The sequence below is a fragment of the Nyctibius grandis genome, chromosome 9, assembly GCF_013368605.1.
Source record: "Nyctibius grandis isolate bNycGra1 chromosome 9, bNycGra1.pri, whole genome shotgun sequence".
Lineage (NCBI taxonomy): Eukaryota > Metazoa > Chordata > Aves > Nyctibiiformes > Nyctibiidae > Nyctibius > Nyctibius grandis.
Window position 1 is genome coordinate 34,200,826 of NC_090666.1, and position 16,697 is coordinate 34,217,522.

The 16,697-nt window shown below is 37.2% G+C and overlaps 1 protein-coding gene across 1 annotated transcript in view; it reads left to right on the top strand.

The window, feature by feature from the left end:
- Positions 1-15,616, top strand: part of CCDC93 (coiled-coil domain containing 93) — a 49,195-nt gene extending 33,579 nt beyond the window's left edge. Inside the window, exons 18-23 of the mRNA XM_068407675.1 lie at positions 90-198; positions 3,476-3,558; positions 7,723-7,760; positions 9,190-9,274; positions 13,103-13,216; positions 14,437-15,616. Of these exons, the coding sequence (XP_068263776.1) occupies positions 90-198; positions 3,476-3,558; positions 7,723-7,760; positions 9,190-9,274; positions 13,103-13,216; positions 14,437-14,490 (483 nt within the window). The 3' untranslated portion in view covers positions 14,491-15,616. The remainder of the gene's footprint in view (positions 1-89; positions 199-3,475; positions 3,559-7,722; positions 7,761-9,189; positions 9,275-13,102; positions 13,217-14,436) is intronic.
- Positions 15,617-16,697: the final 1,081 nt, after the last annotated feature.

Sequence of the window (16,697 nt, forward strand, 5' to 3'; positions counted from 1 at the left end):
ATAACAAAATATTGCTGGGGGGGCTTCATCGATTTTAAGAAGAGAACAAGAAGAGGCTTTGTTTTCTCCCCTCCTAACTTTCTATTCAGGCACGAAGAAACAGAGAAATAGCCATTTTACAACGCAAGATTGATGAAGTACCCAGCCGAGCTGAGCTAACACAGTATCAGAAGAGATTTATTGAACTTTACAGCCAGGGTATGTATATCAAGCAGGAATATCCTGCTGAAGGCTAAAGCCCTGGAAGGAGGGCAATTGCATTTTAAGCATAAGGCATGTAACAACAGCACTTCCTAATTTTGTGGTATTTTAAGGGTCTTTTGATATTCATGTTACACACCTTACTTTCAAGGCTGGCTGTAAGAACTTTGCTGAGGGTGAAACTTGATGCACAAGACCTCCGGTGTAAATTATGTCTGCAACAGGTTCGCTCATTTAGGTTAATGACCAGTGTGTTTAGAAAGTCCTTAATTCACCATTTACAAATGAGGTTGCTGTAAATTTGAGTTGTGTTTAATTAGTTGCTCTTAACATTAGATTGCTTTCATTATTTTCATTGATGTGAGATACCTGGTTTTGAACCAAACTACGTCAAGAACTACAAAGTAAAGGCACTTTCTTGAAGGAATTGTTTTCTTTCATTTTTGATTTATAAATATTCTGCGGTATCTTGGTAGGATCAGAGAACAAATTGTCTTGAACTTTTTTTATGATAAGAAGTTATAAAATGGGGAAGTGTGCTCGGTTGACTTTTTGGATAGTTATGTATTTGCTGTGTATGGATGGTATGGAGCATGCAAACTGAATAAAATTTTAAAGTTGTTCCATTAAACCAGTATACTTACTGGTGTATATTTAATGTAGCATGTGTATTAGCATAAGCTAAAATAAGTTTCTCCAGGAAGAATGAGCTAAATATGTGTGTGAAACAAGCTCTTGAAGGCTGAGCAGTTCTAAAATTATCTAACTTTGATTCAGATCCCTTGCCCTGATGAGGCATCTCTACTGACAGCCATCTGCTGTCTCTTCCATGTGTGTTGTCTAACTCAGTGCGTGGAATAGATGTACTTCTTTAGTGAGTGCAAATCCAATACTTCCTTCCCCTCCTTTGCTTCTTATGTGCCACCTGCTTTATTTAATCAAGTCCAGCTATAAAGACAACCTTGTTGTCTTTCATTAAATTTTCTACAGATTGTTTTCTTTGTCAAGTCTAAGTGAATTCAGACAATCTGTGGTCAGAGCATCTACCTGTTCAGAAGATGAGGGCTTCATTTGCATATGAGGTACAGAAAGATTAAGGTCAAAGAGACTTGTGCAGCTTTGAGTGTAGATTTAAGATGCTTTGAATTTTATGGGACTTGTTTTTTTATTGCACAGAATATGTGTAGTAACTATAGATAACACACTGCTTAGTCATGGCTGGGAGCCTGCATTGTACAAGCTAACTTTTTGGAAAAATGAGTGAAAATCTCTAGCAAGTCTTTCTGTGTTTTGTGGCATTTTTTAGAAGCTTTTCATTTAGCCAGATTCAAGTGATCTTCAGAGCTGCCAAAACCTGTTTTTTTTAACTTTGATCCAAGGTGTATTGGACAAGACAATCTTCAGTGTTGCCTTCCAACCTCAGTGATTCTGTGATTCTCCACTAGGATGGTTTTTAAGTTCCAGTATTCCCTGCTTTATTTTTGACCTGACTGAAGCCTCTTCCCTTGAAAACACTAATCTGTGGTTTCAAGAGAATCAATGAGCCAGTTGGCTCCTTCTTCCTCTTCTTTCTTTGTCTGTCTTACCTTCCATGGGCTCTGGTGTGTGCCCATAAGGCTCCATGAGCTGGTACGACTTTCTAACCCAGTGGAAATCCTGAAAAGTTATCTTCTGGGTTGGTATGTGGAATCCACTCATAAAAGACCTGTGACTAGCAGAGCTGCTGCAAGAAAGGGAAGAGCTGCAGGAAGGAAATGGTTTGGGAAAGGCCTGTTCCCTTTGGCAGCACTCCTGCAAAAACCAAAGTAATTAAGAGAGCACACCTGAAGTAAGCTGTTGTTGATCCTTGTGTTTGTACAGTTTTTCAAGCAGCAGCCTGATTTCAGCATTTGGAAAAATCTTTGTGGAACATGCTGAATAACTCTTATTAATAACTCTTATTAATTTATCAACCTATCCCAGGCTTTCCTGAATTCCTCAATGCTTTCAGGCTCCCAGTACTCAATATGCTTCTCGAGGCTACAGCATGTGCAGAACATATGTCACAATCATACTGTGGCAATGAGAAAGCTCTTGATCCTGAACATCTCGCTGCTGCAGAAGTAGCCCCTGCTGGATTTCTGTCACTAGAACATTCGGCTTTGAGCTGTGGGTTGCTGTTGGGCTTCAGCTGGAGAACAGAACTGTACAAATCAAAAGCTGGACTTCCTTTACAAATTCGGATGTTTAATGACATTGTGACATGGGAGGGAAGTCATGCTGTCTGTAAATGGTTCTGTTCAAAAGCTTAGTCCAGTGTACCAGTTCAGTAAAGGTTGGCAACTCGTTAGCCTTTAGAGTTTAATGCAATAAGCATGATTTCACTCAGGTTTGTCTGACTTACTCATGACCTCTGAAATAATTTTCGTTATCAAATCATTTGATCTTTTTTAACCCATATGTTTTTTCCTGGTTCAGGATTTGAGATGGTGCTTCATATATTAACCATAATAATTTTTGCCAACTGTCCTTCTCTGTTGAACTCTTTTCTTGGGAATCACAAGTATCTTAAGTTTCCTTAGGCACTGAAGAACTAAAGAATAGCGGAACACTTAGCAGATTTGAGTATCAGTCATCATCTTGTAGGCCCAAAGGGAATGCATGTCTGAGCCTTACCTTCGCCACTGAGCTATGACCAACATCTGCTATAATCACCTAAACCTGAAAGTATTATTTCAAAAAGAAAGTATTATTTAATCCTATCAGCATGGATAAATTGTAAGAAGAGAAAAAAAGCTTTAAAACAGTAAAAGCTTTCTTGGGCATCTTGCATATGTGTTGCTTGAAATATATAGTATAATGCACTTTTTTCCCCACACAGTGCTATCAGATTATCTGTTTCCTATCTGTCCCTGCCTAACCTCTGCCTCCCCGCCACCACGGGCCAGCTATGCGAGGGCAACCGTTAGCAGCACAGCAGCCTGTATGGTGTGAGGGTAAGGCTTACGAAGGAAGGGTGAACAGACGGTGGTAAGGAAGCACAGCTGACAGTGCCAACATATGTTTGCATAAAGGACTGTCGGTGGTTGAGGCTTAGTTTAAACACTGAGCTGTGTTGTTCTCATAAAATCTGATATCTGCAAACCCTGCTGGAGATTTACATGCAGAGGGAATATTGTTCCAGAATGTATTAAAGAGTGTGTTCTACTATTGGTAGTGGAAAGTGTGTTATATAAAGCCTACAAAGTATTTTTACAGATTCCATTTCATTATTCTACCCTTTTTTTGTTTGCAGTCTCAGCAACTCACAAAGAAACGAAGCAGTTCTTTACTCTTTATAATACACTGGATGATAAGAAAGTATATTTGGAAAAGGAGGTAAGAAAATGTTATTACTGCTTTATAAATATTCAGTCTGTGGAGAAGGAGATAAGAGTTTTTACTTGGCTTTCACCGTATTCAGTCATGTCAGAGCAGAGTTAACAGTCTTTGTAAGTAAAAATGCAAGAACTGATTCATAAGAATATTTCTAATGTTGAGGGGGAAATGGTCTATGTTGCAAAAGAAGTGCTAGTAGTATAGCATGTTTAAACTACTCACTGTGTTCACAAAACATGAGTAACATTTAATTAGTAAATATCTCTATCTTGGTATCACAGGACTAAATTACCCTCTCTTTCTCTTTTTGGTCAATATCTTTTATTATGAACCAATACTACAGTCAGTAACTTTGGAGAGGAAATTCTAGCTGCTGTCAGCAACATCAGAGATAGTTCTCAGGGTCTGAGCCTGCCTACACTGAGGTCACTGGTGATTTTACTGGATCAGGATCCCAAGAGTAGTTTTCATGAAAGCAACTAGGTTTTTTTCGTCCCCTCTCTCCCTGGTATGTAGAGTTTGTCTCTTTCTTGGAGATGACTTAATTGAGTGGTTTCCATTTTCTTTTTTTGCATTGACAAGCATGTGACTTCAGTAAAGGTGGAGAAATAGGAGCAGTCAAGACAAGATAAAAATGATGACATTACTTTAAAAGTATATAATATTTTGATACTTCAGGCTTCTCTGTTTAATAAAATAAGAACAGATTAGTTTTGCATTACTTGATATATTTGTTTAGTTTGTGAGACAGACAGTAGTGAAATTTCTGACTGTGTTAAGACACTTTGTCTCCTGGTTTTGAAGATGATGAGTAACCATTTCCTTAAGCAGCTGATTCTAATGCACGCGTTAGATAGTTTTCAGTTTTTCAATTCAGAGAAGTCAATAATTTATCTACCTTTTTTAGGGGGCACTGACCATTGCTTGCTATACAACACAACGGAAGGAATAGGTTTAAATACAGAAATATTTTTAACAGTTAACCTATGCTGCATGTAGTACACCTGTGATAAAACTGCGAGGAGAGGTAGTTGGGGGAACTTTTGGCAAACAGCAGCCCTTCAGGCTAGAATAACGTTAGGCATGTCCAAGAGCATGTTAACTGTGGGGGACAAAAGCCAACTTAATCCCTTCCTGATTCTCCTACTTAGTTCTACAGTAACTGAGTACAGTTCACCTGCCTTCGTTTTGATAACCTTAAAAGTGCTCCATGTGAGTCTGCTGGAGAGCTCACCGATGTTCTACTTCTGTGCAGAACTTAGAGATGTATGTTTGCCAAAGGGAGAAGATATAAGACTGGGCTTCCTTACAGATTTTCAGGAGGACAGGATGATGAAAAAAAAAAACCCACCCAGAATACTGTTTACACTCTACCATTCTAAACTTTAATTTTCTCTGAGTAGTTCAAGGCATGACTGCGGTGTCAGGGTAGATCTGGCCCTTTCTGTTGCAGAAAAGTATTACACTTCTCTATGAACGTTGTCAGAATCCAAGCTACATCGCAATAAATTTAAAAGTAACTTCTGTGTCTAGGTGATTTAACAACACATGTAAATAATATATGTAAAAACATCTCAAGTTCTGTGCTGAATTGAGTCTTATGGCTTTTTTATTGATGTGTATATATATTTTTTTTTTTTTGAGTAAGGTCAGTGATCATTACAAAGCAGGATCTTACCAAAGTTTAACCTGCAGTGATTGTCATGTGCTCTAGAAATACCTAATTTCTGTGAGAGGTTTCAGTTTGGCATGAGAGAATGCTGTTTCTAAAACTCATTCTACCTAATGGTCCCTAAGATCCTCAAATAATTATCTTGGAATCAGTGGTGTAACTTACCTTTTCATTTCCTGAAAACATCATTAAGAATTTTCCTTGAAAGTTTTTCAAACATCAGCTTCTTACAAACCAGCAATGACGATACCATGTAATGTCAGTTACATATTGAATATCCAGGAACCCTGGCTGTAAAACTTCCATCCCTGTGCAAGAGTGGGTGGTGTAATGGCTGCCAGTCCTGGCAAATGCCTTACCTAAGTCTCTAAGATTATCACATGCTTTGTATGTCTGTGGTCTTTCATTGTTTTTATTTTCTTATTCCAAATGGTGAAATGTATTCATAATATATGATACAACAAGTTGCAGATAACAATATACCAGATTTAAAATACTATGTTAAGTAGCAGCTATGGAATTCATATTACTTGAACTTCTCCCTAGGTTAGAGTTTAATACAGATGGATTTTTTTTTTTCTTTTTTTATTTTGAGGGCAAGCCTGCAAATCTAAAAAGCATACAGAGATATTTTTTTTTTTTAAATGGGCACATAAAAACAGTCGACATAATACAGAGCAGATGTATTTCATTGTTGTATACATTGGGACTACTCTTGCCAATATAATTCAATGCCTTTTTGGGGGGTTTTGCTTGGTTGCTTTTTTTTTTTTCCTCTTCAGTTCCAAGCTTCACTTACATGGATATGATTTCAAAAGAAAAATAAATTGATCAAGGGTTGCTTTTATCTTGATGTCGATCACAAGAGACAGACGTCTGAACGTCTTCTGTTGCAGTCTTAACTTTGTTACGTGTACAGTATAGTTCAGGTTTCCTTGTGTTGCTTTTAATACTAGAACCAAGGTTTCAGCAAGTAAATATTGTCTGGTAATGTATAAAGATGCCTTTGGTGTCTGTGCCTCACAGAGATTTCTGGAATATGCTTGTGCTTTTTCTCCCCTCACCCCTCCCAGCTTTTTTACCTTTCTCCCCCCAATACGCTGAGCTTTAAAATAACAATAGCAGGAATTGTTATACAGTGGAATTTTGGCTATAAAGGTTATAGTTCTGCCATATTCTGTGAATATGGTTGATATCTTAATCATACTTTGTGAAAGATTCATTTTTAAAATGCTTTTAAATTTATTTTTTCATAACATCTTTGACTTTTGGGGTTTATACACTGATTCTACTGTTTGTAATGTAACACATCAGCACTCTCACTATATTCACTATATTCAATATATAGTTTAATTATTTGAGGGAGTTTGTACCAAGAGCAACAAAATATTCCTGTGGTATTGGTATAAATTTCTATTTCTGTCTTGATGCAGTGCAGTGTTAGTATCTTACAGAAGCCATGCATGTGAGATGCCATTCCGTACTTTTTAGAAGTTCATCTTTTAACAGCCTGTAAAATACATATAAGCAAAGCAAGTAACAATGCATGGCTTGTTTGGAAACCTGTAAAACTCATCTGCACCATGAAAGCAGTGCAGAAATTCACCTGCTGTTCCTGCACTGCGTGGTGAGTCTTCACAGTGTAGTATGGAGATACTGGTTCCAGTCTCAGAAGCAAAAGTGAGGGGGTTTTGGGGGAGTTTTTTGTTGGGTGGTTGTTTTTTTGCTGTAGTTTTTTTTTGCTGATGCAATGCTCTGCTTAGGCTGGTGAGCGAAGTTGCAGCTTCTTGACAGAGCTGTGCTGCTAATAGCTTCAAAGCTAGCGTCTGCGGTACTGTTAATAAAGTTAGGGGTTTTTTGTTTGAGGGTGGGGGATTATTGCTTGGGTTTGTTTTTGTTTGGTGGGGTTTTTTTTTAAAGGTATTTCTTCATTTGCTATCCTGTCTGGCTTGCAGGCATAGTCAGGGGTATGCGTAAGTGAAAGTGTTTGTTCTGCTTTATCACTACAAGTTAGACTAATTGTGCAGATCTAACATAGCCACAACATATGCTTGTGCACCGTCACTGCGAGTGCTGAATAAGTACATGTATGTTACTTATATGTCAAGTTTCAGCATGTGTTGAGCACATGTATACACCGTTTTACTTCATTGCTTTAGTTTGGAAAGTCATCATGCTGGAAAATTCTCAGCGGTATAACTGGGTATCAGTAAAACTAAAAATCTGAGTTGTGGTCCAGGACTTGCTTCTGCTTTCTGAGGCTCCTCCACTGGGATAGATTTTACTGGTACAGAGGGATCATGGTTTCTCTTCAAAAAGAAAGCTCGTGGTGATTTTCATACAGCTGACTGCTTGTCAGGGCAACATCTATATAGTCAATTTTTTTAACTTGAATTTCATTTTATTGTTCATGAAAACTCATACCAGAAAGGACAAATATATATTTTCTTCTTATTTTCTTCTTTTTATTTTTCTTTTTTCCTAATTCACAGGTTAACTTACTGAATTCTATTCATGACAACTTTCATCAGTAAGTAATGGTCAATTTTTCTTTTGATAATTGTAATGAGTATCATGGTTCGTTGAAAAAATGAGAGCAGGCATGAGTTATAGAGTCTAAAAATTTGTTAGAATTTTTTATGAACTAAAACTGTTGTATAAAATAGTTTATTAATTCTGTTTAAACCAATGTTTGGGGAGTCAAAGACTTGGAATTACCTAACTTTTATAGCCAACGTATGTTTTTAATATCTGGCTCTTCAGTTGCAGTTGTGGAAAGAAACTATTCAGTCATAATTTTCCTGGCATTAATTTAAATATTTCTCTCCATTTTGTGAAGTTGTGGTGATTACGTTATGTACAAAACATTAGACTGGGACATATTTCAGACATGTTTATTATAGATTAACTCTGTATTTAAATGTTTTGATGAAGTGTGAAGTGTTTAGGTAAAATCATGTTTCCCTTGGAAGTTTGAGGTCAAATATCAGACTGTGATGCAGCTGGCATTTATTTTTTTCCAAGTTTTTTTTTTACTTCAGGAAAAAAAAGTCCAGTGTGAATTTTGTCACAGCGGTACTGTTCAGTAGGAGTCATGGGGAAGGAGATGGCTATTTAATAGTTTTAAGCAATTCTTCCTATTATATTCTTTTTATAATTTTGTTGTGAAAATTAGTCATCTTTTTTTTTTCCCCAGAGTAATTAATTATCTCTACTTGCTTTTATACACTTGTGTCCTTTTGTGTTTGGTCAGAAGTTTTGATTTTTTAATGATTTTTTTTTTTTCCATATTGGGATATCCAAAGCTTTCAATGACAACAAAACCCAGGAATTAAGTATTTCAGATGTTTTCCCTTGCAGCAGGGATTGTAGATCTGTTTTGCCTAGTGATGAGATCCTTTTTGATTCTGTCCAGACGTAGAAACCAATGCTGTAATGGACAGCTGGGAGTTGGATTTTTTTATTTTGTTGGGTGGTTGTGGGGAGGGGATTGTGTTTTCTTTGGTTTATTTTTCTTAATCTGTTTAAGATATGTTACAAGCCTAAAATTACTGCTGGGCTTTCCCTATTGGGGCGTGAAATTATTTTTTAGAATGTTTACTGATCTTAGGCTTCTACTCGCCTTCGTAACATTCACAACAGATGCTTTTCTTAAAAGTTTGTGCTTTTGGTTAGTTAATAGCAATTTATTTCTGTACAACACATGAGAGAAAGGAACAGACTTGAACCGACAGGGAGAACACCGGTGATGAGCTCTGTGGTCTCTCTTCCCATGTCTTTGATAGTTTATACCAGCTGAAGAGCTGCACCATTACCTGACATCAGTGATTAGAAAGATGAATTTTTGCATAGGACACTAAGCAATGTGAATTCTTGGACCACAGGTAAATACACCAGACAACTGTAGATGAGACACAGTGTCCCACGTCCCTGTCAGTTGTTTTCTTTTTTCTTTCCAGAGCAATGGCATCTTCTGGTTCTCGTGAGCAGTTTTTACGGCAGATGGAGCAGATTGTAGAAGGCATCAAGCAGAATCGAATGAAGGTCTGAGACTCTTCTCACTTTCTTTGCTAGAACCTGGGAATTATTTCAGAAAAACCTCTTGGATAATACTGTGCATGGAGAAATCCGTTACATGAGGTGCAAATTAAGCAAGCAACTAACAAGTGTTATTTGCTTTCACATCCATGAGAAACTGCTCACCGCTGAAATGTTAATGAATAGAGTAGAACAGAGTAGAACAGAGGTATTATAACACCTCTCCAGGTGGGAAGCTTATACCCCTTAACTTTGTCATTGGCAGTGTAGTAAATTAGATGCTTTAAGCAGCTGTATGTCACTGAAGTCAGAATTCTTCCATTTGGATTGCATGGGCACAGTCAGATTGATGTCTCAGGCACAGTTTCTGAGGCAGCTGGAGCTGATTGAAGCTGCTTTCTGGTGCTGAAGAGAGTCAGCAGCACCTCACAGTCCCAGCCAACAGGTTCCCTTGTCCCAGTCGCAGTGCTCATCTGACACTTCGTTGAATCCACTCGGGTGTTTTTTTTTGTTGTTTTTGTTTTTAACCTGATTTAGAAAAGACTCAGCATTGCTGATGTGTTTTGTGTCCACATCACAAGTGAAAGGGGTTTGTGAGTGAGCAAAGCCCCAGTGCTCATTCAGAGAAGACAAAACTGCTTCTGGTAACATTTGGGGGCTCAGTGGACTTGTGTTAAGTGGTCTTGGGGCAATGCAAGCATGAGGTCCAACAGTGGCTCCAAGTAAAGCTGTCAACAGATATATTTGCATACAATGGGGGTAGGCTTAAGTACTTCTTGATAATGATAGTTACTAACTTGTAGCTATTGTGTTGTTTTAATCTTTTATTTTCATATGTGAACATATTCATATTTTCCTAAGTCACATAAAGGGGTTTTGAGATTCTTTTTTCTATAGAGCCAGAAAATTATTGGTAGTGGATTATAGCTGTTCTTTATTTGAGTTTAAAAGGAAGTATGATAGACTGTAAATCATGATATACTAGTATGTGTACTGAAAATGTCTGTCTGAAAATGAAATTCTGAAATGAAAATGAAAAAAAAAAAACTGAAAATGCAAGTCTGTCCAGGTGCTGGGCTATTTTATCTCGATAGCTAAATAGAAACCAAGTACAAAATATGATAGGCATGTATATAGAAAAAACAGAACGGGATGCAACTCAAGCTGTAATAAAGCTCTTTTGCACTAATAAACTCTACTATAAAAATATCTGACATTTTACTGTAGACTGCTGTGTTCGAAGAGGTGGCTAGTTCATTGCTTTTTTTTGCAATGAATTATTTTTATTTGCTTGACTTCTTATTTTCAGAGAGGACAAAATGACAGCATAAAGAATAGTGATATTGGTGGTTTATGTATTGGTCATCTTTCTGTCTTCAAGGCTGTTGACATAATGAGTGACTCAGCATCAAATTGAGATGATGAAAATACTTTAGAAGAGTGCAATTCTGACTAGTGAAGATGAGCTTGAAGATAGTTACATTTCTTTCTTTTGGAAGAACGACATTATTTTAGTTGCTGCAGCAGGCAACTGCCCAAAATTGAAACTGTCCAGGAGTTCAGTGTTTTGTTTTCTGTCTTATTCTCCATTATGCACACAGAAATGGGTAACAGCACAGCACACGCAAGGATGTGAAAGCAAGACTGAGCGCTCTGCTGTGACTTACTGCAGGCTCTTGCAATTGAACTGTTAAATCTTTGAAGTCCATAAAATCAGTCTGGACTCTCTTACTATATTCTCAAATGGAATCAAAAGTTTCAGCTGCTTCATGTACAGATAAGGAAGTGGATGGGAGCTATCATGTCAGATGGCTCATTATTTGGGGGCAAAATACAGTTTCGGCATCTCTGGTTGCTGAAAGCAATGGCAACTCACGTCACTTGTGCTGTATTTCTGCACTGGCAGTTTGGCCATTGGTGTGTTGTGAGAGAGTTCACAAGTAACATTTCCTTCCTAGGTGTAGGTGTCTGGAATCAGCAGGAGGTGGGCAGTTACAACTAATGGAGAGAAAAACAAGTTTCTCAATGAAAAGGCTAAGCTTATCTTGCTTTACAGAAAAAACCTGATTGTTGGTGTTGGAGTAGATAATTATTTGGTACCTTCTAATAGTTGATTTCTCAATGCCAGTGAAGATACTAATAACAAATGGATGCTAAGAGAGTTTTAATAATTCACATAGTTCCTTGGGGAACAGCTCTGCAGCAAAAGGGAAGGTTTTCTTATTCTTCACCTAGGAAATGTCTGTTGGATGACTTTTTCAGCAGACAGGCTAGTTGTACGCTGCAAGGGTTATTCATCCCTGTGATGGGTTAGTCTTCTCTGTTTGACTTCTGTCTGCAGTGCATTAGAAGTGCTCACAGTCAGTTTCCCGATTCGCTCTTAAAGTACATCCACTTTAGTTGTTTTCTGTACAGCCCTGAAGACCTTATACCTGAAGAGAAATTCTGGTTTTCAAAGCCCATAATATTGTAACTGCATGGTAATAAGAGGCCTAAGGAGAAATCAGACATACTTGTTACCAAGAATGAGTAACTTGCAAACAAGCATTTCAGTGTGATAACAGATATTCATAAGACTTTCTACTCAGGCCAGTTTCTACTGAGAGGAGTGTGTAGAGAGATTTGTCATGGTCATGCTTAAAGGAAGCAATTTATCAAAGGATAGTAATAGGGCCTTACCTCTTCACAAGGATCTAGTTCCTAGATGTTTTAGGAGTGCTGCTTTTAGCCTCATCCTAAAGGAATGGGGCGCATGTGATAATGCTTTTTTCTGCATTAATGCATTTGATGCTTTTTCCGTTCTCAAGCATAACTTTAAAAACCTGCTGGCCCTGATAAGTTATGTTAGGAGAGGTTCCCTGATGTCTTGGACAGCAGCTGGCTTTGTAAAGGACATGTACCTTGCTGGCAGTGTTCATACTCAGGGGAAGTTTGGGATCTGCTCACTCCTTCTAGGCATAAGAATCGGTAAGATCAATGTTGACAGGTAAATCTAGAAATGCAGCAAGTTCTGCTGCTGTGGAATTACCTGCTTGTTTGGGCTTTAGGGGATTCGTGCAGTTTTTGGAATTGCAATTTTCCCTGTCAAAATTTAGGAGGTGAAAGCCTGTCAGAGAGAATGCAAAAATAGATTTTGGGGAGAGGAATACAGTAGGGCTTTTTTAATGTGGTTGTGCCCTAGCACCAGAGGGAGGGAAAATTTTTAGACTAGCAGCAAACTTGTCTGTGATGCTGTGATGGAAGAGCTTCATTAGAACTACCACTGAGAGGAAGACGGTCTGTTCTGTTAATAAGAACCAATCCTCTTCACGTTTAGGGTCTTATGTTTGTCACAACTTTGGCACAAAGAGCAAAGAGATTTCTAATATATGGGTATTAAGTACAGCATTGCATAGGTAGGCAAAGGTGTCTCCTGCTCTCCCCATTTGATACAACTAACATAAACAACCAAATCAAGATCTCAGTGGTGCAACAAAAACCTTCTTTTTTTTTTTTTCTTTTTTTCTCTTGTTAATTAATTTAACTGTGTCATCGTTGAGGTAGGACTGTTCAGTGAGCAAGATTCCTGGCTTGCAGAGATGTGAACCTTAGTTTAATTCTGAATGCTACCTATAGTGCCGCTGGTACTGAGACTTAAGCATTAACTTTTTAATTTTTTTTTTTAAGAGCTGGCCTAGATGTTCATTGCATTTAAAGCACAAGCCAGGTGTATCATTTATGAAGCATCTGTCTCCCATTGTCTATTATAGATAGTTGTTCGTTATACAGTATATATGTGTGTGTGTGTATTCCTTATACAGTGTATGACCTCTGTTCCTTCCTGTATACCAACAGATGGAAAAGAAGAAGCAAGAAAACAAAATGCGAAGAGACCAGTTGAATGATGAATACTTAGAGCTTCTAGAGAAACAGAGGCTTTACTTTAAAACAGTGAAAGAATTTAAAGAGGTAAGAACGTTTTTGCTAATGTAAACTGGCAAGTGTTCAGTGACCCATTTTGGCTTGACTTGTGCATTAATGTATGCACAAGAGTTCCTAATATGATGCTTATCACACCGTGTTCACGATATGTTTTGGTGGTTATCTCCACGTGATTCTTGGACTTGAATTTGATTTTGGAAATATTTTTTTTCACTGATAGACTAGTACCTCTCCATGTTACGGGGGAAGGATTAATTTGTTACCGAGCAAGCTGTATATTTGGATTTCCAGATGGATTCTCTTGAAGATCTATGGTTAGGCAGTTAGGTATTGGAGCAAAGAGGGTTGTGGAAATGTGTGTGAATACGGGAGGGAATCCAGAGTCTCAATAGCTGTAAATACCTTTAGGAACCAGCCTTGTTTTCTAACCACTGTGAAAGCACTTCATTGATTTAGCCTTTCCCAAGCTTTTCATCACAATGTGCTTCTGTTAATTATTGTCTCCATGATAATGAATGACAAAGTAATGCTGCCAGGCAAAATTGTCATTTGGCTTCAGATGTTTGAGGAAAAACATGGTTCTGTAATTTGTCCTGCTTTGTCCTGAGACAGTTCCTTACTGTTTTGGACAACGTACTCTGAGAGAATGACAGGGACTATTCAGCTACTTTTCTGACATACAGAATTTTATGTCATAGTTGCAGAAGTCAGGTGGATTTATTTTTTTTTTTTGGTGGAAGCATAAATAAGCCATTTTTCTTCCACTGTCTTGTGAGGGACCTTCTACTCAACCTTGCTATCCTTAAAAATAAATGAAGTCATGGTTGTGGTGTTGAAAACAGGTGGTATGTACTTATGTAAATATATTTCTTGATCTAGAGTTGTTCCCTGAACACTGACTTTTTTTGCAAACAGTCTTATGAAGTTACAGATCACCTAAAAGTAATTTCAATTTTGGATTTATTCAATTTATAAGTAAAAAGGTGGATTTGCATTAGCTACTTGTAGCAACTTTAGACAATGGTCAAGCAGCATTCCTTTTGGCTTGAATGTCATAAGGTTTAATGACTATTACCATTGGAATAACATTATGTATGAATCAGAATTATTTTCAACTCATCACTCACTCCAGACTATGGATTTTGGCGATCTTTCAAAAATAGAAGGGTTTAGTTTTGCTGATGTGAAGATATAACTGGTAGAGTTAAGAGCAACTACCTCTGTATCTGTTTGCTTTCTGTTAACAGGAATGCCGTAAGAATGAAATGCTGCTGTCCAAGCTGAAAGCTAGTTCTTCCTGAAGAATTCCAGCCCGTGAAGTTTATAGATGATTGTTCAGTCCATTGAATCTCTTTTGTGAGGTGACAGTTATAACTGCAATGTAGATATATAGAGATATATATATAAAAATATATATATATACACACAGCTGTAAAAGTCTGGTTTTTTTCCCCAGTATGTATTCAGTTTTACATTCCTTCATCACATGGCTGTATTATTCATTATTGCCTCCACTACACAGTAAAGAGTTAACACAGTACAGCAAAATAGAAATATTGTCTAATTTTATTTATTTGGGTTTGTTTTTTTCCCCCAGTAAGGACAATGGGGATGTTTGGTTTTTTTTATTTGGGTTTTAACACTGAATTAGGTCAAGATTGTGGAATAAGTAGGTATGTACTGTGTAATATGTCCAGTACCACAAGATGAGCACTGCAGAATGCAGTGGTTTGTTAATTTTGGCAAAAAAAACCCCACAGAATGAGATTCTTGAAACTCTCTTCACCAGCTAATAACTTCACATTATTTTAATTTACACTCTAGCCATAGATAAGATTCCAAAGGATAAAAATTAATTTCTAATGGTTAAGACGTAAGAAAATGGAAAATTACCTTGGATAATTCCTGGTGTAAAATTATAGATCTATATTTTTATAAAGTCTAGCTGTTGTATAAATTTATTTGAAATTTAATTTTTATATATAGAGAGTGTGCTTGTTAAATTAATACTCCAAGAAAAAACACCTAAATCACTAGGACCATCGTGTTATCCCTGGCTGGGATGAAAATCAAAGTCTGTATCACCTGTAATATAGGAAGATAAAGATTCAGACATTCTGCTCCAATGAACTGATGCTCACCTTTGAAGACAACAACCTATTTACCCTGCTGAAGATTTACCCTTGAAAGTTTAGAAACTTTGTGGAACACTTTCTGAAACATTTTTATATCTGTATATACAGTATTTTATAATTCAGACAGTTGCTTTTTCTACTTAACATCAGGATTTTGGACTGGTTTGTTAATGTACATCACATCTTCAGGAGAAGAAAACCCACATTCTTTTTCCCCCAGTAACGCTGATGACAGTGCTGTTTGATTACGTTCTGTGGCAGCGAATATAAAATAAAGAATGTTTGGAACCCAGTGACCTTCTGCTATTATGTTTTTAAGGTGGCACTTGCTTTAGAAGCCTTAATATGCTTTTGAATTATGAGTGCATTAAAAGATGGATTGTGTCAATACTCACTCCTAAGGATGTTTTCATGTGTCACATGGCAATCGGTAACATTTTGGTTCTCTTGCTGCTTTTGGTAAGCTTGGTGTTTTGGTATTCGGCATAAAATATCAAACCTGGCATATGCAAAGGAGGCCCATGGAAGGTTGTATTTGTCTTCCACAGGCACCCGCTTAAGATACAGAATTTTCAGTGGAGACGGTGCAAGTTCCTCCTACTACAATACCTGATTCCACTCCTTTTGAATACAGTGGAAGGTTTGATACTAGCATGTGAATTTATGCAAACTCGGTAGCATTGAAAATGGAGAAGCGTAGGCATTTGTTAAGCCTTGCATAAGGAGATTGTTGATGTTCTGTCCAGGTAAAATGCAGTGAGCTACCAGAACTGGGGTAGATGAGGTTCAATGAGATGTACCTTCTCATAAACGAGACTGTTTTTGTGACAACCTGGAACACTTTTCCTGTTCCTTCAGTACAAAGAGAAAGCAAGCCTTTCTATTGAGCCAGCTTGTACCTTACTCCCCCACACTAGTTAGTGACTGAATATATACAGGCTGCTTCTCTTGTATGTATGCAAAAAGTCAGTCTTCTAGAGCTAGTGAAATAATGAAGGCGACATTACATTCAGAGTTCCTTCAAAGAAGGAAATTTCCATTAAATGCTACTTGCAGATTTTCTCTATTCAGCTTTGATAGTATGAGACATTATTTATGTCTACAAACTTTGTCCTCTATAAAAATTATAATTCTCTTTATTTCTAATTTGTAAATTGAATAACTTAACTTTGGCACCAAGATAACCGTTTGTGAGTTCAAGGTGTGATGTATTTGCATACCATGCATTTCTAAAAAAAATAACTTGAATGGACATTTCAATTTGGGTTTTATGATTTTCATCAAAATTGATTTAGTATCAAGCAAAATTTCCTATGATATAGGGTAAGTAATGATCTTACATGTAAAATAAATGATGTGATTATTTGTTAGTA